Source organism: Hyla sarda, chromosome 9, assembly GCF_029499605.1.
Source record: "Hyla sarda isolate aHylSar1 chromosome 9, aHylSar1.hap1, whole genome shotgun sequence".
NCBI classification, from domain to species: Eukaryota; Metazoa; Chordata; class Amphibia; order Anura; family Hylidae; genus Hyla; species Hyla sarda.
The window spans coordinates 31155244-31183090 of NC_079197.1; the positions used below are offsets into that span (position 1 = coordinate 31155244).

Genomic DNA, 27847 nt, shown 5'->3' on the forward strand with positions numbered 1-27847 from the left:
TTAAAACAACATAGCATTTATTACATTGCACATACAACGCGTTTCAAGCCCGTAATGGGCCCTTCCTCAGGACAAGGTGCGAGCACGGCCACAACAAAATTTCGTCTTTTTTATGGTGTGTGACCATGTCCTTGTGTGAACATAGCCTCCATATTCCTCAATGGAATAAAAGTGTATTCAATATCAAGTAAACATTGGTGGCAATACAATGTTCTTATTCCTTCCTGTGGCACAAAGTCAACATTGCTGAAAGTTTTTGTTGGAGCCTGAAAAGTCTATTTTTTAAGAAGCTTGAGTATTTGACTATATACAGCATAGTGAGTATATTGAGTGGAATCGGCAATATGTTAATACTGTGATTGGTGAAGCCCCATGGCACCAGCCAGCATTAGGGTACCTTCTGGTGAAAATATACAAACATGTGTCATCTCCAGCATGCCCTGCAATAGAGAAAGGTAGGTTATTTATACATGTCAGAATTAAAGTGTACCTGTCATTAGCAAAAACTTTTTGTATAATGCAGAAAATAACATTATATGTATATTTGTAATAAGCATTGGGTGGACAAGCAGGGCTCTGTACACTGAGGACAAGCAGGGCTCTGTACACTGAGGACAAGCAGGGCTCTGTACACTGAGGACAAGCAGGGCTCTGTACACTGAGGACAAGCAGGGCTCTGTACACTGAGGACAAGCAGGGCTCTGTACACTGAGGACAAGCAGGGCTCTGTGCACTGAGGACAAGCAGGGCTCTGTGCACTGAGGACAAGCAGGGCTCTGTACACTGAGGACAAGCAGTTCTCTGTACACTGAGGACAAGCAGGGCTCTGTACACTGAGGACAAGCAGGGCTCTGTACACTGAGGACAAGCAGGGCTCTGTGCACTGAGGACAAGCAGGGCTCTGTACACTGAGGACAAGCAGGGCTCTGTACACTGAGGACAAGCAGGGCTCTGTACACTGAGGACAAGCAGGGCTCTGTACACTGAGTACAAGCAGGGCTCTGTACACTGAGGACAAGCAGGGCTCTGTACACTGAGGACAAGCAGGGCTCTGTACACTGAGGACAAGCAGGGCTCTGTACACTGAGGACAAGCAGGGCTCTGTACACTGAGGACAAGCAGGGCTCTGTACACTGAGGACAAGCAGGGCTCTGTACACTGAGGACAAGCAGGGCTCTGTACACTGAGGACAAGCAGGGCTCTGTGCACTGAGGACAAGCAGGGCTCTGTGCACTGAGGACAAGCAGGGCTCTGTACACTGAGGACAAGCAGTTCTCTGTACACTGAGGACAAGCAGGGCTCTGTACACTGAGGACAAGCAGGGCTCTGTACACTGAGGACAAGCAGGGCTCTGTGCACTGAGGACAAGCAGGGCTCTGTACACTGAGGACAAGCAGGGCTCTGTACACTGAGGACAAGCAGGGCTCTGTACACTGAGGACAAGCAGGGCTCTGTACACTGAGTACAAGCAGGGCTCTGTACACTGAGGACAAGCAGGGCTCTGTACACTGAGGACAAGCAGAGCTCTGTGCACTGAGGACAAGCAGGGCTCTGTACACTGAGGAAAGCAGGGCTCTGTACACTGAGGACAAGCAGGGCTCTGTACACTGGGGACAAGCAGGGCTCTGTACACTGGGGATAAGCAGGGCTCTGTGCACTGAGGACAAGCAGGTCTCTGTACACTGGGGACAAGCAGGGCGCTGTACACTGGGGACAAGCAGGGCTCTGTACACTGGGGACAAGCAGGGCACTGTGCACTGAGGCTCTATGACACACTCCCACACAGCAGGATGATTGACAAGTCAGGAGCCTGCACAGAGCACTGCTTGTCCCGCCCCCACACTTCCTGTGTTTGGTCTAATCACAGAGACACACAGGCAGTAGCTACTGGAACAGTATGTTTTTAACCATTGTATATTACAAATATACATATAATGGTATTATCTACATTATATAAGAAGTTTTTGCTAATGACAGGTACAGGTAACAAATAATTAATACTAAACCTTCTACATTTAGCAATGGTAGCCCAATTTATATTCAGTTTTAAATAAGAAAACTAGACTACTTATTCTTGGCCCAGATTTACTATACCAAATGCATCAGAACATGAAGATTCTACACTTTACCTTGACAACCTTTATACATTTTCCATTTTCACAGTCCCAGAGTCTTACCTGCAAAGGAATAGTACAATGGTAATAAAATAACAGAAGCTTTCTTTCTGCTTTGCTTTACAGGTTCATATGCCTTTATCTGTTAAAGGGGCCTACATATAGTAGGATGCCCAGCATCTCCAGGAAAAAAAAAGCTTGCATTTGTTTCAACTGTGTTGTGATAAATGGGCACTGTTACCAACTTAATTTTTTGATATGTTGTAGTACTTATGTATTTTACGTTTGAAAACCGGCCACTAGGGGTCTCCCTACTAGTGGTCGGCTGCAGCACGGCGTGACGTCACGCCTGAATTCGGACCGATTGCGGCCGGGCAATCGGTCCTAATTCATTTACACTGCGCTCGCTCCCTGCCTGTCAATCAGACAGGCGGGAGCGGGCGCATTGGCTCCCTGGCCACTGGCTGGGAGGCCACTCCTCCCGCACATGTCGTCGCCGCTACTGCCCCTGCACGCCCGCTGCCGGACTCTGCAGTATCAGTAAGTATGTTTATTTATGATTATTTATTCATTAATGAGTATGTTTAGGGGAGTTGGTGATTATAACGGGGGTTGGAGGAGAGTGGGGTTCCGGGTTTCAGAACGGGGGAGGGGGGGTATGACGGAGGGAACGGGGTAGCACCGCATGGCACTAACTTATAGTTCATCTACACAGGGTGCCTCCAGCTGTTTCACTACTACAACTCCCAGCATGCCCTGACAGCCAATAGATGTCAGGGCAAGCTGGGAGTTGTAGTGGTGAAACAGCTGGAGGCACCCTGTGTAGATGAACTAAGGGCGGAAGTCGGCCCCAGCAGGCATCAGTGACATGGTGCCTGCTGGGGAAGTGTGCCTGGTAGTGAGCACACTACAAGGCAGACAAAAAGTTATTTTTAATATAGTAAAAAAAAATATATGATGGTGGGAGCTACCCTTTAACCCCTTCAGGACCAAGCCCATTTTGGCCTTAAGGACCAGAGCGTTTTTTGCACATCTGACCACTGTCACTTTAAACATTAATAACTCTGGAATGCTTTTAGTTATCATTCTGATTCTGAGATTGTTTTTTCGTGACATATTCTACTTTAACATGGTGGTAAATTTTTGTGGTAACTTGCATCCTTTCCTTGTGAAAAATCCTAAAATTTGATGAAAAATTTGAAAATTTTGCATTTTTCTAACTTTGAAGCTCTCTGTTTGTAAGGAAAATGTATATTACAAATAAAAAAATTTTTTATTCACATATACAATATGTCTACTTTATGTCTGCATCATAAAATTGACGAGTTTTTACTTTTGGAAGACACCAGAGGGCTTCAAAGTTCAGCAGCAATTTTCCAATTTTTCACAAAATTTTCAAACTCACTATTTTTCAGGGACCAGTTCAGGTTTGAAGTGGATTTGAAGGGTCTTCTTATTAGAAATACCCCACAAAAGACCCCATTATAAAAACTGCACCCCCCAAAGTATTCAAAATGACATTCAGTCATCATTTTAACCCTTTAGGTGTTTCACAGGAATAGAAGCAAAGTGAAGGAGAAAATTCACAATCTTCATTTTTTACACTCGCATGTTCTTGTAGACCCAATTTTTAAATTTTTACAAGGGGTAAAAGGAGAAAATGTATACTTATATTTGTAGCCCAATTTCTCTCGAGTAAGCACATACCTCATATGTCTATGTAAAGTGTTCGGCGGGCGCAGTAGAGGGCTCAGAAGGGAAAGAGCGATAAGGGGATTTTGGAGAGTACGTTTTTCTGAAATGGTTTTTGGGGGCATGTTGCATTTAGGAAGCCCTTATGGTGCCAGAACAGCAAAAAACCCTCACATGGCATACCATTTTGGAAACTAGACCCCTTGAGGTACGTAACAAGGAATAAAGTGAGCCTTAATACCCCACAGGTGTTTCACGACTTTTGCATATGTAAAAAAAAAATTTTTTTTTTCACTAAAATGTGTGTTTCCCCCCAAATTTCACATTTTTCCAAGGGTCAATAGCAGGAAATACCCCCCAATATTTGTAACCCCTTCTCTTCTGAGTATGGAGGTACCCCATAAGTTGACCTGAAGTGCACTATGGGTGAACTACAATGCTCAGAAGAGAAGGAGTCATATTTGGCTTTTTGAGAGCAAATTTTGCTCGGGGGGCATGTCGCATTTAGGAAGCCCCTATGGTGCCAGAACAGCAAAAAATACCCACATGGCATACCATTTTGGAAACTAGACCCCTTGAGGAATGTAATAAGGAATAAAGTGAGCCTTATTACCCCACAGGTGTTTCATGACTTTTGCATATGTAAAAAAAAAAAAAAAAATTTCCACTAAAATGTGTGTTTCTCCCCTAATTTCACCTTTTTGCAAGGGTTAATAGCAGAAAATACCCCCCAAAATTTGTAACCCCATCTCTTCTGAGTATAGAGGTACCCCATAAGTTGACCTGAAGTGCACTATGGGCGAACTACAATGCTCAGAAGAGAAGGAGTCATATTTGGCTTTTTGAGAGCAAATTTTGCTCGGGGGGCATGTCGCATTTAGGAAGACCCTAAGGTGCCAGAACAGCAAAAAAAAAACCCACATGGCATACCATTTTGGAAACTAGACCCCTTGAGGAACGTAACAAGGGGTACAGTGAGCATTTGCCCCCCACTGGTGTCTGACAGATCTTTGGAACAGTGGGCTGTACAAGTTTTCATTTTCATGGACCACTGTTCCAAAGATCCGTCAGACACCTGTGGGGGGTAAATTCACACTGCACCCCTCATTACATTCCGTGAGGGGTGTCGTTTCCGAAATGGGGTCACATGTGGGGTTTTGTTTTTTTTGCGTTTGTCAAAACCGCTGTAACAATCAGCCACCCCTGTGCAAATCACCTCAAATGTACATGGTGCGCTCTCCCTTCTGGGCCTTGTTGTGCGCCCCCAGAGCACTTTGCGCTCACATATGGGGTATCTCTGTAGTCGGGAGAAATTGCGTTACAAATTTTGGGGGGCTTTTTTCCCTTTTACCTCTTGTGAAAATGTAAAGTATAGGGCAACATCAGCATGTTAGTGTAAAAAATAAAAAATGTTTACACTAACATTCTGGTGTAGACCCCAACATTTCCTTTTCATGAAGGGTTAAAGAAGAAAAAGCCCCCCAAACCTTGTAACGCAATTTCTCCCGAGTACGGCGATACCCCATATGTCGCCCTAAACTGTTGCCTTGAAATACGACAGGGCTCCAAAGTGAGAGCGCCATGTGCATTTGAGGCCTAAATTAGGGATTTGCATAGGGGTGGACATAGGGGTATTCTACGCCAGTGATTCCCAAACAGGGTGCCTCCAGCTGTTGCAAAACTCCCAGCATGCCTGGACAGTCAACGGCTGTCCGACAATACTGGGAGTTGTTGTTTTTCAACAGCTGGAGGCTCTGCTTTGGAAACAGTGGTGTACCGGACGTTCTTATTGGGGGAGGGGGGCTGTGTAAGGGTATGTGTATATGTAGTGTTTTTAACTTTTTATTTTATTTTGTGTTAGTGTAGTGTAGTGTTTTTAGGGTACAGTCACATGGGCGGGGGATTACAGCGAGTTTCCCAGCGCAAAATTTGCTGCATCTCAAGATGCGAGAAACCCACTGTAAAAGCCTCGCCCATGTGAATGTACCCTGTACATTCACAGGGGGGGGTGCATCAGCTGTTGCAAAACCACAACTCCCAGCATGCATGGTCTGTTAGTGCATGCTGGGAGTCATAGTTTTGCAACAGCTGGAGGCACACAGGTTAGGGAACACTGAGTTAGAAACAGACAATGTTTCCCAACCAGTGTGTCTCCAGTTGTTGCAAAACTACAACTCCCAGCATGCCCAGACAGCTGAAGGGCATGCTGGGAGTTGTAGTTCGGCAACATCTGAAGGGCCAGATGTTGCTGAACTAAAACTCCCAGCATGCCTGGACAGTCAGTGCATACTGGGAGTTGTAGTTTTGCAACAGCTGGAAGAGCACAGATTGGAGACCATTATACAATGGTCTCCAAACTGGGGCCCTCCAGATGTTGCAAAACTACAACTCCCAGCATGCATGGTCTTTTAGTGCATGCTGGGAGTTATAGTTTTGCAACAGCTGGAGGCACACAGGTTAGGAAACACTGAGTTAGAAACAATGTTTCCCAACCAGTGTGTCTCCAGCTGTTGCAAAACTACAACTCCCAGCATGCCCAGACAGCTGAAGGGCATGCTGGGAGTTGTAGTTCGGCAACATCTGAAGGGCCAGATGTTGCTGAACTAAAACTCCCAGCATGCCTGGACAGTCAGTGCATGCTGGGAGTTGTAGTTTTGCAACAGCTGGAAGAGCACAGATTGGAGACCATTATACAATGGTCTCCAAACTGAGGCCCTCCAGATGTTGCAAAACTACAACTCCCAGCATGCCCAGACAGCCAAAGGCTGTCTAGGCATGTTGGGAGTTGTAGTTTTCAGACTCCTAGAAGCAGCAGTGAAGATCTTCACTGCTGCCTCTGAGGACTACATACTTACCCGTCGCTGCTCGTCCACGTGGCCGGTCCCGCGCTGCTCCTCGGTCCCGCCGCTGGATCAGGTAAGTCCGCCGGTCCCCTCCTGTTCCCCCCCGTGTGCCGCAGGTCCCCGCGAGCCCCCGCAGCCTTCGTCCCCCGTTCTGCCCGACTTCCAGGGGCGGGCAGTGCGGGGGATCTGAACTTTCACCCCAGATCACTGTGATTGGTCCACAGGGACCAATCACAGTGATCGCTGACCAGGACCATCAATTGATGGTCCTGGGGGTGAAGCAGAAGTTGTCCCCTGCTGGAAACAGCGGGACTTCTGCCAGTTAACCCGTGCGATGCTGCGCATCGCCGGGTTAACTGAATGTCATTTATAAACGCCGGGAGGCGCGAACGCACTGCACAACCCCGCGTTTATATATGACATTCTGCGGGAAGGGGTTAAGGTTATGGTCACACGTGCCTTGCAGCAGATTTTGCTGTGCAGCTTATTTTACTGCCCATTGACTTCAATGGATAGGAAAATATGCAGCAGCAAATACACAGTAAAATGCGACACGTGTGACCTTATCCTAATACTGCATTTCCCCATGCAATAACTTGCACGCGGCATCTTGCCGACAGGGTGTGACGACACGCCTCCGCCCTGTGTGACGTCACGCTCCGCCCCTCAATGCAAGCCTACGGGAGGGGGCTTGATAGCCGTTGGCCCTGCGGTCGACCGTAATCAGACCCGGAGCGAACACGCTTCGGGGACTGATTACATACGGGGTGCCGCGTGCAAGATCACTGGGGTCCCCAGCGGCAGGACCCCCGTGATCAGGCATCTTATTCCCTATCTTTTGGATAGGGGATAAGATGTCTAAGCACCGGAGTACCCATTTAATTGCCTTATGCTTACATTAATACTGCTAGGCTTTGCTCCATATGATACTTCCTGTATGGTTATAATATTGTTTGTATAGAATTATTCATTGCTTTATTTACCTTTGTACCTCTGCCCTTTATTTCTGCTCCTTTTGAGTAGTATCTCTGAGATTTATTATGTGATTTTTTTTTTACGTATGTAATTTTTGGCAGTTATGTTCAATAAAATATTTATCTATAACATGGTCCATATACATTTTTTATGGCTTGTATTTGGTATTATTAACGTAGAATGTTTTGATATTCCTAAGGTAATTTTTGTATATGTATCAGTCTAAGACAACATAGGTAGAAGATCATTCGCTTTATATGATAATTTTTGTTTTACTTCTAAATAATAAGTTAACAATGTGTGCACGCAGAGGCATTTACCAGCTGAGGGGGTCTGGGGCAATTGTCCTGGCTTCCCTGTTAGGCCCTTTTCACACTATAAAAATACTTCCGTTATGAATGCCCGTTAGGAAATCGGTAGTTATACGGCCGTTAGAAAATCCCATAGATTATAGTGCATGCACTATTTCTCCCGTTCATTCGCCCGTCACAAAATAACAGGCGTTATTAATAACGGGCGATAACCGGTTAAAACGGCTATTAGAAAAATCCCATAGACTATAATGGGATTTTCTAACGGCCGTTAGTGGTTTTGTACCGGCCGTATAACTGCCGATTGACGAATGCGCGTTCATAACGGAAGTGTTTTTATAGTGTGAAAGGGGCCTTAGTGAGCAAGTACAAAGCGGATTATAATGGGGGAGATTTCTCCGAAGGACAGGCCCCCTGGAGGTAGCCCATTTTGTCCTCATAATTCCCCCCTGCTAGTGGCAGTGGTCTCCTATAGCAGGATATTGTATCCTCCCACACTGTAAAAAGTATTCAAGAATCGGTTGAGAGTTCAAGGTGTTTCCTTGGTCTCCAAATTCCTAAATCTTATTCTTATTGATCATCTGTAGGATGGGCTGGAAAAACAAATTTTATCCATGGAGGCTGCACCTAACTACTCACAGGTCCTAAAGTATCTGCTGCTAACATCTTGCCCCCACATGGCCCAAAATATCTCTTACCATCTTATCATGACCTGTGGAAGCCAGAAGGATGCCATCACGTGAGAAAGCCAAGGTTCTTAACCAATCCATATGTCCGTTCAGGAGAAAGATCAATGCACCACTGCGTGGGTTCCACACTCTTATTGTTTTGTCCCATGATCCAGAAGCCTAAAAACAAAAAACATTCCCATAGTAGAACAGCAGAATCCCAATTCCAGACTTCACCCAAATACTAAAAGGGGTATTCAAGGAGGTTTGCTATGGGGATTTGCTTCTAAACTGGGTGGTTCCCGAGACACGTGTCATCAGAGAGCACTTAGATAGAAAAGAACAACTCAACTTCAGAAGCTCATAAGTACTGAAAGGATTAAGATTTTTTAATAGAAGTCATTCACAAATCTGTTTATCTTTCTGGAGCCAGTTGATATATATATATAAAAAAAGTTTTTTTCCTGGATAACCCCTTGAAAGGGATACTCCACTAGAATTTTTTTTAGATCAGCTGGTGGCAGAAAATTAATCAGATTTGTAAATTACTTATATTTAAAATTCTTAATCCTTCCAGTACTTATCAGCTGCTGTATGCTCCACAAGAAGTTCTTTCCTTTTTGAATTTCTTTTCTGACTGACCACAGTGCTCTCCTCTGACACCGCTGTCCATGTCAAGAACTGTCCAGAGCAGGTTAGGTTTTCTATGGTTATTTTCTCCTACTCTGGACAGTTCCTAAAATGGACAGAGGTGTCAACAGAGAGCACTGTGGTCAGACAATAAGGAAATTCAAAAAGGAAAGAACTTCCTGTGGAGCATACAGCAGCTGATAAGTACTGGAGGGATTAAGATTTTTAAATAGAAACTATTTACAAATCTGTTTAACTTTCTGGCACCAGTTGATTGAAATTTTTTTTTATCCAGCGGACTACCCCTTTAACATACCGATTCTTTAGGCGGATCCCACTCAGAAATACATTGTTATCTATGGAGACGGTGCATTTCAGAGGAGTCCTAGCACCAGCATGTTCCGCCAGTGCTCGCAATTTGCAGAATGTCCGCTCATGCTTTCCGGGACAATCATTGAGAAGATATTCTGCCATGTGAACATAGCCTTAGAGTTTCGAAACAATAAACATGCAGGAGGCATCTTACCACCATCCCAGAAACAGAAAAGCCCACGCAGCTGACGTTTCCCTTGTGTCCTTTCAGAACTCTCTCTGGGGCTTCCTTACTTACACTCCACACTCTGACAGTATAATCCCAGGACCCTGTAGCCTGTAAATAACAATAAAGGGAAACTATTACAACACATTGCATTATATTGTCATTAATATATTACCTCTTTGTCTGGGTTTTGTTTAAAGAGGTACTCCACTGCCCCAGTGTTTGGAACATTTAGTTCCGAATGCTGGGTGCGGGCTGCGGGGAATGTGACATCACGGCCATGCCCCTCGTGATGTCATGCCACGCCCCCTCAATGCAAGTCTATGGGAGGGGGTGTGGCAGCCGCCACGCCCCCTCCCATAGACTTGCACTGAGGGGGCGTGGTATGACATCACAAGGACCCTGTGTAACACAGTACATATGCCAGGCAATATTTCTCTTTGTAATTCTTAATTTGTTTGGTTTATTTCCTCTAATACTGTACTTACAAAGCAAGAACCATCTGTAGAAAACGCACTGCACTGAATGGCATCTTGATGTCCAGTGAAAGTGTTACATTTCTGACCAGTCTGTTAAATAGAGAATATACATAGTAAATTTAGAATAAAGTTAAGCCATAGATCACTAGTGGATATATGTAGCTCACTGTTCCATGAGAGATACAGATATAGAGTAAAACCTAATGTGAGACAGGTTTGTGATGCCAGAAGTGGGGTTGTGCTTGTAGTGTATGATGAGGGTTATAGCGTTGGGTGGCAGGAGTGGAGCAACCTCTATATATAGATGACAGTTCCCACTAAACACTACCTTAATGAAGCTGAAATCTGTATCAAGGCTCCTGGAAAAGAATACCTCAAAAGCCAGGATTTATAGATAACAACTTGTTCTTTACTTGTGAAGCAAATCCCATACAGAAGGAGCCCACTTGTAAACAGTTTTTGATACACACTTGGTAGCTTTGCAGTACCTGGTAATGTGTCACTGTTACAGTCTGGGAGTAATTTCACTATAGAATTGGACTTGTAGTTCTCCTGGGATGTGAACGGACTCTCTATCCCTGGTGACAAGTGAAAAACTCAGATCATACGGCATCTCTGGCCTGGTTTGTACTTCACTGCACTTACAGGATGAAACTAAACACGTAAGGGGGTACATTTTGTTTGGAACGCTTGGACTGGGCGGCTGTGATTGTGATGTCACAGCCATGCCCCTCGTGAAGACACGCCATGCCCCCTCCATTCATGTCTATTGGACGGGGTGCCGTCATGCCACCTCCCATATACATGAATAAAGGAGGTGTGGTGTGACGTCATAAGAGGTGTGACTGTGACAACACAACCACTGCCACCGGATGCTGTGGGAGATTGCGGGGGACCCCCACAATCAGAGTAGCACTTTAACACATTACTAGACTTGTGATTAGGACTTAAGACTATGATTCTGTACCAGACTTGCTTCTCCCTTGTAATGCGTGCTGACGCTGAGGCTTACAGGGTTTCTGCTCTTGCTTGTTCCTCACAGTACTCAGAATACACTTGTCTAAGGTCATTTAGGATTTGGCATAAGGCCGGGTTTTGTGTACATGCTCCAGAAGTCTTCATGGGGGTGAGTGCCATGGTACAATATGCAAAGATCCCCTCCCTCGCCTACATTTCCTTAGGTTCCTTGGGCAACAATACCCACTAAAAGTTAATGAAGTTCATTGGGCATCCCTGTTACCTGTTGCCCAATAAATCTGGCACTGCATTGTGTTTTTTGTTAAACTGAACCCCAAGCACCAATGGGAACAGAGCCTTACACCAGTATTACACTAGAACAACAAGTTAGCAAAATGGGATTATTTCCCACATAAGATTATAATTTTGGCATTATACCTGCACTTCCCACAAGATAATAAGACGATCCCATCCCGCAGACAATAAACAGGTTCCATCTGGACTGAACGTTACAGTTTCAACACTTTTAGTATGATCTGAAATGATAGAAATCATAAATGATACAAAACTTTCCATGCCGGTGGTGGTCAAGAGGCCAAATATAGATGCCACCCTTGGCTTCATCTGAGAAATGAAAATTCAATGTTCGGTGTCCCATGGGAGCCTATGAGTAACCTATGCATGTATTGTATATATGGCATATGTTGGGGGTTTATGATAAGCGCATATGGGAATGTAATGCAACAACGCAAAGAGATCAGAGTCTTACTTGGATTCATTGACATGAAATTTCCTGTATTCTAGTCTTCTATAAAACGTGGCACTTGTTGATATTACCCTTGTAGAATAGTATACACATATCATAATGTATAAATTCTTCCGGATTCTGCATTGTGGGGCTCTGATACCATGCCTTCACACTGCTGCTTGTTATAACATACCAGTTAGCACATGAAGACAATCGGCAGTATCCACCCTCCATATCCGCACTGTGCAGTCATGTGATGAGCTGGCAAACAGGGCGCCATCAGGGGAGAAGCAGCATTCCTTTACCGGTCCTATAGAGAGTCACACGGAAAGGGACATTAGATTCTCCATTTATAAAATAAAAGTTAACACAAAATTAAAGTTAAGTTAGGACATCCCCTGCTCAAATGCAAGTATACCGAGCTGAACCCAAGAGGTCTGGTCATTACCAGGGAGCCATTTATGTCTGATACAGCAGAAACTGCAGGTTAAATTTGGTGCTGCCCATAATATTCCCCTATGTGTGACCAACACATGGTTGTGCAGAGTCCTGCAAGGCTCCACTCGAAAATTGCTCATCCAGACCGCCCGCCTGATCTCCCCTTATTAATTTGTAGTGGTGTCTTTAAAAGGTACCTCTCATCAAAAAAACTTTTGATATATTATAGATTAATGTATGCAGAATAACTTTACAATTGCATGTTATTAAAAAATATGCTTCTTTCTATTTAATTTTCCACTTTGAAGAAATGACCACTAGGGGTCTCCCTACCAGTCCTGGCAGCAAGCATTTCAGACTCATGCTGGAGTCCTAAACACTACGAGCTGCCAGTCTGCTTTGCTCACAAAGGAGAACACTCAGAGCTGCCAGTCTGCTTTGTTCACAACCTGTTTGGCTGTGAACAAAGCAGGCTGGCAGCTCTGAGTGTTTAGGACTCCAGCATGAGTCAGAAATGCTTGCTGACAGGACTGATCGGGAAAAATACAAAAGAAGCATATTTTTCATTAACATGCTATTGGAAAGTTATTCAACATTCATTAATCTAAAATATATCAAAAGTTTATTTGACGAGAAGTACCCTTTAAGACACTGATACAAATGAATAGCTGTGGCCAGGAGCAAGGGAACTCTGTGTCACTGGCCGGCCGTGCTTCTCCTGTGATGTCTGCTCTGGCCAGGCCTGAGACGGGAGCCAAGCTCTCAGGTAAATATTTGTGTTCCCCCACCTGTTACTCTCCAATTATTGTAGAACTATAGCTCCCATCATGACCTTCTGTCTGTGCATGATGCGAGTTGTAGCTGGAGAGTCACAGTGCCATAGTTCATGTTGGGGCACAGTTAATATTAATTCTGTGGCATCCTTAATTCTGTGGGCACAGGGGCATCATTAATTCTGGGGGAACAGTGGCATCAATAATTCTGTGGGCACAGTGGCATCATTATTTTTGGGGGCACAGTTGCATCATTTATTCTGTGGGCACAGTGGCATCCTTAATTCTGTGGGCAGAGTGGTATCATTAATTCTGTGGGCAGAGTGGTTTCATTAATTCTGTGGGCAGAGTGGCTTCTTTAATTCTGTGGGCAGAGTGGTATCATTAATTCTGTGGGCACAGTGGCATCTTTAATTCTGTGAGAACAGTAGCATCATTAATTCTGTGGGGCACAGTGACATCATTAATTCTGTAAGCACTGGGGCATCATTAATTCTGGGGGAACAGTGACATCATTAATTCTGTGAGCAAAGGGGCATAATTCTGGGGGCACAGTGGCATCATAATTTCTGGGGGCACAGTTGCATTCTTAATTTTGTGGGCACAGTGGCATCATTAATTCTGTGTGCACGGTGGCATCATTAATTCTGTGAGCACAGTGGCATCATTAATTCTGGGGACACAGTGGCATCATTAATTGTGCAGGCACAGTGGCGTCATTCATTTTGGGGGCACAGTGGTGTCATTCATTCTGTTGGCACAGTGGCGTCATTTATTGTGGGGACACAGTGGTGTCATTCATTGTTTTAAGGGACACAGAGGTACAATTAGTCAGTACAGGGCACAGTGTTTGTAGAAAATGTATTTGGGGGCATAGTGTGTGGCAGTGTGGCAGTAATATTGCAGGGGAATAGTGTGTGGCAGTAATATACCAGGGGCATATTATGTGGCAGGACAATACCAGGGGCCCAGTGTGTGGCAGTATTAAATTCAGGGGGTGCAGTGTGTGGCAGAATTATTTCAGGAGCACAGTGGGTGACAGTATTATATTTAGGGGTACAGTGTGTAGCAGTAATTTACCAGGGGCACAGTGTGTGGCAGTTTAGTATTCAGAGGCACAGTGTGTGGCAGTATTATATTCAGGGGTACAGTGTGTGTCAGTATTATATTCAGAGGGTACAGTGTGTGGCAGTATTATATTCAGGGGGTACAGTGTGTGTCAGTAATATACCAGGGGCCCAGTGTGTGGCAGTATTATATTCAGAGGGTACAGTGTGGGGCAGCATTATATTCAGGGGGTGCAGTGTGGGGCAGAATTATATTCAGGGGTACAGTGTGTGGCAGTATTATATTCAGAGGCTACAGTGTGTGGCAGTATTATATTCAGGGGATGCAGTGTGTGGCAGAATAATTTCAGGGGCACAGTTGGTGACAGTATTATATTTAGGGGTACAGTGTGTGGCAGTAATTTACCAGGGGCACAGTGTGTGGCAGTTTAGTATTCAGAGGCACAGTGTATGGCAGTAATATACCAGGGGCCCAGTGTGGGGCAGTTTAATATTCAGGGGCACGGTGTGTGGCAGTATTATATTTAGGGGTACAGTGTGTGGCAGTAATATAACAGGGTGCCAGTGTGAGGCAGTATGATATTAAGGGGGTGCAATGTGTGGCAGAATTATATTCAGGGGGCACAGTGTGTGGCAGTATTATATTCAGAGGGTACATTGTGTGGCAGAATTATATTCAGGGGGCACAGTATGTAGCAGTATTATATTCAGGGGGTACAGTGTGTGTCAGTAATATGCCAGGGGCCCAGTGTGTGGCAGTATTATATTCAGAGGGTACAGTGTGGAGCAGCATTATATTCAGGGGGGGCAGTGTGTGGCAGTATTATATTCAGAGGCTACAGTGTGTGGCAGTATTATATTCAGAGGGTACAGTGTGTGGCAGTATTATATTCAGAGGGTACAGTGTGTGGCAGAATTATATTCAGAGGGTACAGTGTGTGGCAGTATTATATTCAGGGGCCCAGTGTGCGGCAGTATTATATTGAGAGGGTACAATGTGTGGCAGTATTCAAGTCATATATCCTCCACACTTCAGTCGCTCGTTTGCTATTTCCTTCATGGCCCTGAGGTCGCTAGGTGTGAACCAGGCCTTAGCATTCAGCTCGGACCTTTACCGGATGTCAGACCTGAATAAGTGGACCCTCACTGAAAATAGTTAAGTACCCCTGATCTTTGCATTGCAGCTTCCACTTGCTACAATCACTGGGCCAGGCATTCTGTACCTGGTCCAGCCTATCAGTGAACTGTACAGAAGCAGAAGATAGGCTGCATGGGCAATAGCAGGGCTATAGGGGCTCTTCCGAATCAGAATCGGGATATGAACTTGACACAAATCTGACCGTCAGATTGGATGAATTGGACACAAAACAAATCTCAAGAGAGGTATTTATCTCTAGCAGCAATGTTTGGCCCATTTAGTAAACTTTTACTGTAATTATGACACAAAAGTGCAGCAAAGTGATTTACATTTGTCACATTTATTTAAGCGGATCCATCATTTGAATATTCTGCCCTATACTGGGGCATCATCTTACAGGGACAGATCCGCCCTCCTGTTTGCCAAAATGACACAAAAATGGCGAGGCAGGATTTTTCGGTGACGAGAATCTAATTGAATACATAAGTATTCATCTCCATTACTTTGATGTACCATGTTCATTCTTGGAACAATCACCTACCTCTACACACTCCATGATGTCATTGCTATCAAATGTGCCCTAATAAAATACGATGAATTTATGCTGAAGAAATATAATGTCTGAAAATCAGCTTGTTGAGATTTGTTTTTACTATTGATCTGAAGTAATTGAATTATTGTTTAAGGTTATTACACAGAAAAGGAGGGTCATAAATACATTTTTTCCCCTTATAGTAGCCTTAGGCCTTCTTCGCACTTTTTTGCTTTCAAAAACCACATTGAATTTTAAGTGTAGGAACTGAAGTTAAGCGACTGATAGAGGATAAGTGATTGATCGCAGGGGGGTCCGACCACTGAGACACCCCCCCCCTTCACCCCGTGATCTTATGTATGGGGCTCCATCTACTTACCTGTCCTCGGCGTGCTCTGCCCCCACCGCAATAGTGACGGCCTGCTCAGCCAATTACCAGCCGAAGTGATGTCCGGCAACAGCTGGTGATTGGGGAGAATGGGTAGTTAGCTGGGGACCCATACAAGAGATTGAGAGTTAGATCCCCCATGATCAGACATTTATCTCCTATCCTGTGGATAGGTGATAAGTGTCTGATAACTTCAGTTTCCAGGACAACCCTTTTAAAGGGGTACTCCACTGGTCCAGCATCCGGAACATTTTGTTCCAAACGCTGGGTGCGGGCTGCGGGGGTCGTGATGTCAAAGCCACACCCCTTGTGATGTCACGCCACACACCCTCAATGCAAGTCTATGGGAGGGGGCGTGGCAGCCGCCATGCCCCCTCCCATAGACTTGCATTGAGGGTGTGTGGCATGATGTCACAAGGGGTGTGGCCGTGATGTCACAACCTCCGCAGCCTGCACCCAGCATTTGGGAAAAAAATTTTTCGGATGCTGGACCATTGGAGTACCCCTTTAAAGCATTTTTCTTTTGTTTTTTATAAAAAACCCAAAGGTAAAAAAGCAACAAAACACCAAGAGGAGGCCACAAAAAAAATCATAAGATTGATTTAATAAGAAGTAATGTGGCCCAAATTTTATGTCTATACTACGGCTGCAAATTTCTGTCAAGACTAGTTACCCCAACCAGAGATAGATCCCTATGGGTATAGATCCCTATGGGTATAGATCCCTATGGGTATAGATCCCTGTGGGTATAGATCCCTATGGGTATAGATCCCTGTGGGTATAGATCCCTGTGGGTATAGATCCCTATGGGTATAGATCCCTGTGGGTATAGATCCCTGTGGGTATAGATCCCTATGGGTATAGATCCCTGTGGGTATAGATCCCTGTGGGTATAGATCCCTGTGGGTATAGATCCCTGTGGTGCTGTCAGAACCGAGAACTGTGACTGTACTATGGGGGCAGAAATATGACTATATTACATTCATGTGAAATCTCCTTTACATTCTATGGAGCACAAATAAATTGTATTCATATCCGTTGGGCACAAATAAAATCTTTTCCTCCCACTAGCTAACATACACTGTGTCTCCGAAATCTATGCAACCACAATAGGACTAAAATTCTCATACAAAAAAGTGTGAGGTCAAGATCCACGGGAATAGCTATAGCAGTGCAGAAGTAGCAAATGCACATAAAAGCTGGTACTTGAGGGGACCCAAATTCCTATTTTCATCATAGGATAACAGTAATATGACTGGGACATGGTGGGCAAGAATTAGAGATGAGCGAACTTACAGTAAATTCAATTCGTCACAAACTTCTCGGCTCGGCAGTTGATGACTTATCCTGCATAAATTAGTTCAGCTTTCAGGTGCTCCCGTGGGCTGGAAAAGGTGGACACAGTCCTAGGAGACTCTTTCCTAGGACTGTATCCACCTTTTCCAGCCCACCGGAGCACCTGAAAGCTGAACTCATTTATGCAGGATAAGTCATCAACTGCCGAGCTGAGAAGTTCGTGACAAATCGAATTTACTGTAAGTTCGCTCATCTCTAGCAAGAATCAAAACAGTCCGGCGCAGAGAGGAACCATCAGGGAGCCAGATAAAATCAATGGATTTATTAGATGCAACGCGTTTCGCTGCGCATGCACAGCTTCATCATGATGAAGCTGCGCATGCGCAGCGAAACGCGTTGCATCTAATAAATCCATTGATTTTATCTGGCTCCCTGATGGTTCCTCTCTGCGCCGGACTAACTTCTGAATTTACGGTCATCCTGTTTTGATTCTACTTCTACCCAGGAGGGCTGCAGTGGACCTATACATATATTCATTCTACACTTTACCTTGTTGTGTGTGGGAATTACTGTCCCCTTCCCCCACTAACAAGACCTGCTGATCCCGCACATGAGGCGCCTTCCTCCTTCTCTCTAGATGGTGGGCAAGAGGCTCTGATACAAATTCTGCACTGGAGCCCAAAAACTTAATTTTTTTTTGACTGCTGCTTCTGAAGGAATGGGAAATATATAGTGAGACCTTCTACTTTCTACTGGATCCACTTTTGACTTTGGACGTCACTGCAGCCGGCGATTATCTAAACCACAATTGACCATAAGAAACAAAAAGAGGATAGCTGCAGAGGATGGGAACGTAATACCGGAGGCATCGGGGGAGTGACAGGAGGTAACTCCAGTTTATTTTTTTAAATGCTGGCAATCTGTGCAAGTTTTTTTTTTCTATCCTGGAGTACTCCTTTAAAGGGGTAATCCAATTGAAAACATTTTTTTGAAATCAACTGGTGCCAGAAAATTAAACAGATTTGTAAATTACTTCTATATAAAAATCTTAATCCTTCCAGTTCTTATCAGCCGCTCTATGCTCCACAGGAAGTTGGGTTGTTCTTTTCAGTCTGACCACAGTGCTCTCTGCTGCCACCTCTGTCCATGGCAGGAACTGTCCAGAGTACAAGCAAATCCCCATAGCAAACTTTTCCTGCTCTGGACAGTTCCTGACATGGACAGAGGTGTCAGCAGAGAGCACTGTGGTCTGACTGGAAAAAAAAATCAAAAAGAAATGAACTTCCTATGGAGCTTACGGCAGCTGATAAGTACTGGAAGTATTAAGATTTTGAAATAGAAGTAATTTACAAGTCTATTTAACATTTTGGCACTAGTTGAATAAAAAAAAAAAAATTGTTTTCCACCGGTGTACCCCTTTAAGGCAAAAATGTATTCCATGCACAATCTTTTTAACTCTCCATATAACTTTAGGCCAGTTTAAGACAACTGTAATGTGGACACAAGTACGAGTCTGACTGATGACTTGAAGATCTAAACTGAAAGGATCTATGATATTTTCACTTCGGGTCTGTGGTATGGGGTGTGAGATGCAGGGCAGATGTTGTTACCCTAGGAGCAGATGGCATTAACCCATTGTATTCCTGATGCCAGGGCATGGTTTATCCTTAATACCACCCGAAGGTATACCACTGGATCCTGGATTAGGCACGGGGGCAATAATGACTCCGACGCCAAGTTACAGACAACGGTAGCTTTACTGAGTGACAGATGGAACAGTCTATACAGTTCAGCCAGGACCAACGGAGGTGACCAGACACTTCAGAGACCTTAAGGACTTGCAGTGGTTTTGGACAATTCAGTGCAGGCCACGTTTACTTGACAATAGATGACAGTGACTGACGTGACTTGACTGGAGACAGACTAAGCTGTGACTGTAGTTACTTGTAGACTTGTAGCTTGTGGCTGCAGACTGGACTTGAGGCTCCTAGGACTCCAGACACAATCTTAGGCACGACTGCACGTCAGCAAAGACTCAGGAACTAAGAGAGAGAAGAGACTCCTCCCAGGGCTTTTATGGGGAGACTCTGGTGGGGTCCCATTGGTCACACTTAAGTCCCCTGGTCACTGAGACCTCCTGGGTAACAATCACATGACAACTCACATGACAACTGGTGATCATCTTAAATGGGCACTGTCACCAACTTTATTTTTTGATATGTTGTAGTACTTATGTAGGGAACGGGCTAGCGCCGTAGCGCCGCATGTAACTAGCTAATAGTTTATCTACACAGGGTGCCTCCAGCTGTTTCAATACTACAACTCCCAGCATGCCCTGACAGACAGTAGATGTCAGGGCAAGCTGGGAGTTGTAGTGGTGAAACAGCTGGAGGCACCCTGCGTAGATGAACTAAGGGCGGAAGTGTCGGCCCCAGCAGGCATCAGTGACGTGGTGCCTGCTTGGGAAGTCTGCCAGGCAGACAAAAAGTTATTTTTAATATAGTAAAAAGAAAAATTAAAAGAAGGGAGGGGGTTAGGGATAGATTGGCAATAGGCAGGGACAGAAAAAAAAAAGATAGGATGGTGGGAGCTACCCTTTAAAGATACAACATTCTTATATACATAACATAGGGGATAATATACAATTACAGTAGAACAGATGCAGGAGGGAGGGGGCAGGGGACACTGCAGGGAGGCTGCCTGATAGTGCAGCAAGGGTACGGGGTAACAACTCCCACACTGGGCCACAACAGGTCTTTGGGCCTGTGGACTTGCGTCCATAACACAGATGCAAAAACAGTTTAAACTGCCCTAAAAATACATGTCCCATGAATCTTGTCCATTTGTGTCAGGTAAGAAGCTTTCAGATCAGATTTTAAGAGCTGAATGTTACCACAGCTCTATTGGCCCTAGGAATGTCATGGCAGGCACTTACCTGTGTGTCCTGTCACTTTATGCTTTAATAACCCACTCTTGGCTTCCCACACATGGATTCGGCTGTCATCAGAACATGTGAGGAGAAGCTGATAGTCTGGAGAAACAGCACAGGAGTTCACCTGCAAAAAAGGCGCACTGAATGGAGATATACTGCTATAAAGTTAGACATTAGTACTACCTATTGCCTTTTAATAATACCTTTTGTCATTTAGGGTAGCCCCAATATGGACCATGGAGTGACAGTCTGCTGACAGGCTTATCCAGTAGTTGGAGCCTAAGGGTCTATTCACAAGGCAGAATTTCCGCTTGCTGAATTCCGCCTCAAATGAAAGCCCAATACACTTCTATGGGATTCCGCACTCCCATTGACACTTCTGAAATTCCGCAAGCGGAATTTCAGAAGTGTCAATGGGAGTGCGGAATCCCATAGAAGTGAATTGGGCTTTCATTTGAGGCGGAATTCCGCAAGTAGAAATTCCGCCATGTGAATAGGCCCGGGGGAGATTTATCAAAACCTGTCCAGAGGAAAAGGGGGCCCAGTTGCCCATAGCAACCAGTCAGCTGTCTTCTTTCATTTTTAACAAGGCCTCTGCAAAATGAAAGAAGCGATCTGATTGGTTGTTATGGGCAACTGGGCAACTTTTCCTCTGGACAGGTTTTGATAAATCTCCGACACTTATCCCTTATCCTGTGGATAGGTGACAACCTAGGCCCTTTTGAGCCGAAACTTGGATTGAAATCATAGGAACCCGTAGCACCACCATCATGACAGCTTTCACAAGGTAGCTATGGAGGGAATTCTTTTAGAAGGAAATTAAAAAAGAATTCCACATGCAAATCATGATAATTCCTAAAATTGTGTTATGTCCCACAGGAGCTATCACTTCCCTTACCCCTCACAGCAATTATTGGGGAGAACAGAGCTCCTAGCTCGGCCTTCGCTAAATCCACACATTAGAATTCCAGTAAGATTATTCTTTATTTTCTTTGTACATGAAGGCTGATTGTAAATACCTTTCAGTTACAAATACCCTTTCAGACAATTTGCTTTTTGACTTGCACCAATAACATTGATTTACACCATAATACGCAGCATGCAATTTTGAAAAATGGCCGATGACTTCAGGAGCTAATGATGGCAAAACGACCCTCGGGGAAAACTCTTCAATAATCTAGTCTGACATGGGTGTACATACTTTTCTTAGTATAGAGGTTATGTCACGACTTGGCTATAATCCAAGGAAACTCTTAAAAGATCTTTATAATGTGCGTTGTAGGCCTCAGGCTCAGTCTAATGAGCAGGTGAATATACTTCCGGTTATTACAATGATCCCTCTGTGCTGACATTCTTTTACCAAAAATTAGCAAATAAATAGGTGACTCGAAAACCTGACCCTCATGAATTCTAAACTGCAGATTCCATGTCGCTTCATGAGAACATTTCTTTGCCATGTGTGGAAATTCTGGACAGGATCGGGTGAAGGTTGGAATTTCAGACTAATATAACTGGTATGATGACCAATGGATTGACGTCAGTCTGGATTCTCTACCCCCCCCCCATTGATCTGTTACCATGGCAGAGAAGCCACATCTTCACTTTTGTCTTACAGCAAGGGTTTTAAAGGGGTACTCCGCCCCTAGACATCTAATCCCTTATCCAAAGGATAGGGGATAAGATGTCAGATCGCCGGGGTCCCGCTGCTGGGGACCCCGGGGATCGCTGCTGCAGCACCCCGCTATCATTACTGCGCAGAGCGAGTTCGCTCTGCACGTAATGATGGGCAATACAGGGGCCGGAGCATCGTTACATCACGTCTCCGCCCCTCGTGATGTCACGGCCCGCCCCCGTCAATACAAGTCTATGGGAGGGGGCGTGGCGGTCGTCACGCCCCCTGCCATAGACTTGCATTAAGGGGACGGGTCGTGATGTCATGAGGGGCGGAGCCATGACGTCACGCTGCTCCGGCCCCTTTATTGCCCGTCATTACGCGCAGAGCGAACTCAGTCTGTGCAGTAATGATGGCGGGGTGCAGCAGCGGCGATCCTCGGGGTCCCCAGCAGTGGGACCGCGGCGATCTGACATCTTACCCCCTATCCTTTGGATAGGGGATAAGATGTCTAGGGGCAGAGTACGCCTTTAAGCAAATGAGCCTATATGCCCAAATGTATATGTAGCCTATATGCCCAAATGAGACATGGTGTCTTTATGAGACAAATTCTTCAAGGCTAGGGATAAATGGGGACTTTGGACTGCAACATAAAGATCACAATGATACATTGCATCATAGCATCGAATCCAGACCCAGTACAGCTGGGGAAAATTCTCAGTCCCACCCTGTTTCCGTCCCCAGATCTTCAGGGGAGGATGAGGGGCTAGGATAAAGCATACTGGCCGGCAATGCGGAGATGGTCGATATGATGGCTGATATGTGTGTAACTGGAGAGACCATGGTCACATAGCAATTTTCAACATGATGTGATACTACAGTCGCACAAAATCCAAATTCGATGGATTTTTGGTTGCAGGTAGCAAGTCACATATGACTGCAACCTGCTTGCAACTTCTTAGCAGTTTGCCTATTTTTTTTTAAAGCCAAATCGCAACTTTAGTAAATTCATGTAACTTTAAGACAAATCGTAAAAATATTTTGGTTGCGTGACTTAGATGTGATTTGCTGTCCTGCAAACAAAGTCCCCGTGAAGCCTTAGCCTAAGGCTAAATTCACATCCCGATTTTGCCATATCGTTTTTTATCAGTTATTTTTTTTTTTTTTTGCATAACGTATGCCTTAAAAACTGACAAAACTGTATGCAATTGTGTGTTGTAAATTTGAACTACATGCATCAGTTGCATCAGTTTTTTTCATTAATACTTTCTTGTAATAAAGTTCAAATTGTTTTATTGAATTCCAGGAAAGTAGGTGTGGCTTGCCATGTGCAAGAAATAAATGTATCCAAAAACTGTATGCCACTGTAAACCCATCCATTTTTCATTGAGTTCAAAGTAAAAAAATGTACTGTATATGGTTTTTAAACAGGACACAAAACCATAGTAGACTGCAGTTTTGTGCACGGTGATAAAACGCACAAAACCATACACGACTAAAAGCGTAAACAACTGGATACTTTTTGTTGCATACGTTTTTGCATGGGAGGTCTATGTATAGGGTTTTCTATATGGTTGAATACGGTTTTCCTATACAAAACCGAATACAGGAACCGTATAGCAAAATCGTGACGTGAATGCACCCTATGAATGGCGTGTTCTTATAACACGCTTTAAATTCGGCACACTAAATTATATATATATAATATATATATATATATATATATATATATATATATACATACATATAGGTTGTGGTTCCTAGACACTTTCAACCTGTGATAGGAGAAAAAAGAGAGACTGGCAGAAGGCGCAGGGCGCCTAGTGCGTTACCTAAGTGAACCTTGACCCCTGTACAGGGATCAGAGAGAAAGAAAACAGATGGGCAGATTATCTACGGAATTATGGCCGCTCAACTGGAACGAGTGGCAAACTTGCATATCACCTCACCTAAAGGGGGTACTTGAGATCCCAGGTAATGGTGAACCAGTATTGTTGTGAGCTGCAGAAATAAAAGCGGAAAAAGGACCTTACTGTGATGCCACTGCTGTAGTTCCAGTGGAAAACTATTTTTTTTTTTTAAATCAACTGATGCCAAAAAGTTAAAAAGAGGAAGTTCTTTTCTTTTTAAATTTATTTTCTGTCTGACCACAGTGCTCTCTGCTGACACCTCTGTCCATGTCAGGAACTGTCCAGAGCAGGAGCAAATCCCCATAGCAAACCTCTCCTGCTCTGGACAGTTCCTGACATGGACAGAGGTGTCAGCAGAGAGCACTGTGGTCAGACAGAAAAGAAATTCGAAAAGAAAAGAACTTCCTCTGTAGCATACAGCAGCTGATAAGTACTGGAGGGATTACGATTTTTAAATAGAAGTCATTTACAAATCAGTTTAACTTTCTGGCACCAGTTATACCCCTTATACCGCTTCCACCGGAGTACCCCTTTAGGAGAAAGGAATCCAAACCAATAGTTTGCAGAATGATGAACCAAGTGGTTTTATTAAAAGTACAAAGATAAAAAAAAGGTACAATAAACGGATAACGCATTTTGGAGGTGAGGCCCTCCTTCTTCAGATCAGTATACCCAGTATACTCTACATTACAGCCCATCACAGTAAGGTCCTTTTCCAGCTTCATTTCTGCTAGAAACATTCTAGGCCAATTAAAAGCATGTGCATATGTTGAGGATTTGTTGTATATCCTTTGGATAGGGGATAAGTTATTTTTCACTGCACTACTCCTTTAAAGGGGTACTCCGGTGGAAAACTTTTTTTTTTTTTAAATCAACTGGTGCCAGAAAGTTAAACAGATTTGTAAATTACTTCTATTAAAAAAAAAAAAAAAAAAAAATCTTAATCCTTCCAGTACTTATTAGCTGCTGAATACTACAGAGGAAATTCTGACACCACGAGCACAGTGCTCTCTGCTGACATCTCTGTCCATCTTAAGAACTGTCCAGAGTAGGAGAAAATCCCCATAGAAAACATATGCTGCTCTGGACAGTTCCTAAAATGGACAGAGATGTCAGCAGAGAGCACTGTGCTCGTGATGTCAGCAGAGAGCTCTGTGTTCCAAAAAGAAAATAATTTCCTCTGTAGTATTCAGCAGCTAATAAGTACTGGTAGGATTAATATTATTATAATTTTTTTTTTTTAATAGAAGTAATTTACAAATCTGTTTAACTTTCTGGCACCAGTTGATTTAAAAAAAAAGTTTTCCACCGGAGTACCCCTTTAATGCATAGGGTAAAATTTTCTGCAAACTTAAAGGGGTAGTCCAGTGGTGAAAAACTTATCTCCTATCCTAAGGATAGGGGATAAGTTTGAGATCGCGGGGGGTCCGACCGCTGGGGCCCCCTGGGATCTCTCTGTACGGGGGCCAGGCTCTCCGGCCAGATAGCGGGTGTAGACCCCCGCACGAAGCGGCGGCCGACACGCCCCCTCAATACATCTCTATGGCAGAGCCGGAGATTGCCGAAGGCAGCGCTTCGGCTCTGCCATAGAGTTGAATTGAGGCGGCGTGTCGGCCGCCGCTTCGTGCGGCGGCCGACACCCCCCTTCCTGCTCCGTACAGGAGATCGCAGGGGGCCCCAGCGGTCGGACCCCCCGCGATCTCAAACTTATCCCCTATCCTTAGGATAGGGGATAAGTTGTTCACCACTGGGTCACCACTGGACTACTCCTTTAATGCAAAATCTGCATCAAAATCTGCATGTAACGCTGATCTTTTATGCTACCACAATACATCTACACTTCAATGTATCTCTTTCATTTCTGTCATACATGCCCCAAAACAAGATTAAAAAATGGCGCAAGTCTTTCCGAAATAAAGATGTGTGACAGTCTTCTGGTGCATTTCATTTGAGGACTATGCTCCCCCTCTTTGACTGAAAATTCATATTGCACTTAACATGTAAATGCTTCATATTCTCACCCTGACAAAAAGGGGATGAAATGCGACTAAAATATGATTAAAATGCCATGTATAAACCCAAATATTTCTTAATATCGACCAATTAATACGCATAATTAGACGAACATGAGTAGAATCCAATTCCTCCCATGTAAATTGCTTGGTTTATAGCAGCGGTCTCAAATTGTGGCCCTCCAGATGTTGCAAAACTTCAACTCCCAGCATGCCCGGACAGCCAACGGCTGTCCGGGCATGCTGGGAGTTGAAGTTTTGCAACATCTGGAAGGCTACCGTTTGGGACCACTGATTTATGGTTTATTTTCGGTTACGTTGTTACTAACCTCCCCTTTGTGCCTCTCAAAATATTTCACTGTAGTTGTTGCAAAATATTCCGATGGATTCTTCCACATCTTCGCAGCATGTTCTTAAGAAGCCCGGGTTGCGTCAGGTTATGGTATTTAGCTAGGCCTTGTTGTATAAAGAAAGCTTTCCTGTTGCTATAGTAACAGATATGTGAATGGTGGGCAGGACCTGGGCTGTTTACATTCCATTGCAGCCGCCGGGCTTTGTAGGCCAGACTCTCCTCAAACAACCTGCTCGCTCCTCTCCTTCTAAGGTGCAGCCTGGATGGTCCTGGGGAAATGGATTTACCTGGAAAAATGTTTTACAAAGTTGAATGATGTACTGAATGTGTTAATTCCTGAGAAAATCCATTCAACGTGCACCTAACACAGGGGACGACAGCCTTTTTTGGTCTGAAAGACATACCACCCCAAGGACTGCAATAAAATGGGGTTGTCCAGTATTAGGAAAATGCCGCTTTTCTTTTTTACAAAAAAAAAACAAAAACAAACAAAAAAAAAAAACAGCACCACTCCTGTCCACAGGTTGTATGTTGTACTGCAGCTCAGTACCATTTAATTCAACAGAGCTGTGCTGCGATACCAGAGACAACCTGTGGACAGGAGTGGTGCTGTTTTTGCAAAAAGCGGAATTTTCGTAATCCTGGATAACCTCTTTAAAGAGGTATCTTTTTCTGGGATGTGTCCACATTATGTACCATTAATGTCTGGCAGGTGGAGGGTATAGGGTGTCAGCCACACAGTGCCCCCTAGTAGTACCAGCCACACAGTGCCCCATAGTGGTGTCCCCACAGTGTCCTCTGGTAGTACCAGCCACACAGTGCCCCCTAGTGGTGTCAACCACAGTGTCCTCCAGTAGTACCAGCCACACAGTGCCCCCTAGTGGTGTCAACCACAGTGTCCTCCAGTAGCACCAGCCACACAGTGCCCCCTAGTGGTGTCAACCACAGTGTCCTCTGGTAGTACCAGCCACACAGTGCCCCCATAGTGGTGTCAACCACAGTGTCCTCCAGTAGCACCAGCCACACAGTGCCCCCTAGTGGTGTCAACCACAGTGTCCTCCAGTAGCACCAGCCACACAGTGCCCCCTAGTGGTGTCAACCACAGTGTCCTCCAGTAGCACCAGCCACACAGGGCCCCCTAGTGGCGTCAACCACAGTGTCCTCCAGTAGTACTAGCCACACAGTGCCCCGTAGTGGTGTCAACCACAGTGTCGTCCAGTAGCACCAGCCACACAGTGCCCCCTAGTGGTGTCAAACACAGTGTCTTCTAGTAGTACCAGCCCCACAGTGCTCCTAGGAGTGTCAATACACTGTGCCCCCTAATAGTGACCCACCATACTGTGCCCCCTAGTAGTATCAGCCACACAGCGCCACTCTTAGTGTCAAGCACACACTACCCCCTTGTAGTTTTAACCATACCGTGCCCCCTAGTAGCACTAGCC

The 27847-nt window shown here is 44.7% G+C and overlaps 1 protein-coding gene across 1 annotated transcript; it reads right to left on the reverse strand.

The window, feature by feature from the left end:
* WDR38 (WD repeat domain 38) lies at positions 1 to 26746 on the reverse strand. Its single transcript, XM_056539695.1, has 9 exons — positions 26383 to 26746; positions 20523 to 20643; positions 12149 to 12265; positions 11646 to 11743; positions 10260 to 10340; positions 9760 to 9882; positions 8634 to 8783; positions 2130 to 2177; positions 1 to 440 (listed from the first exon to the last, which is right to left on the reverse strand). The coding sequence occupies exons 1-9, from the start codon at positions 26449 to 26451 to the stop codon at positions 348 to 350; spliced, it is 900 nt and encodes a 299-aa protein (XP_056395670.1). The 5' UTR covers positions 26452 to 26746; the 3' UTR covers positions 1 to 347.
* Positions 26747 to 27847: the final 1101 nt, after the last annotated feature.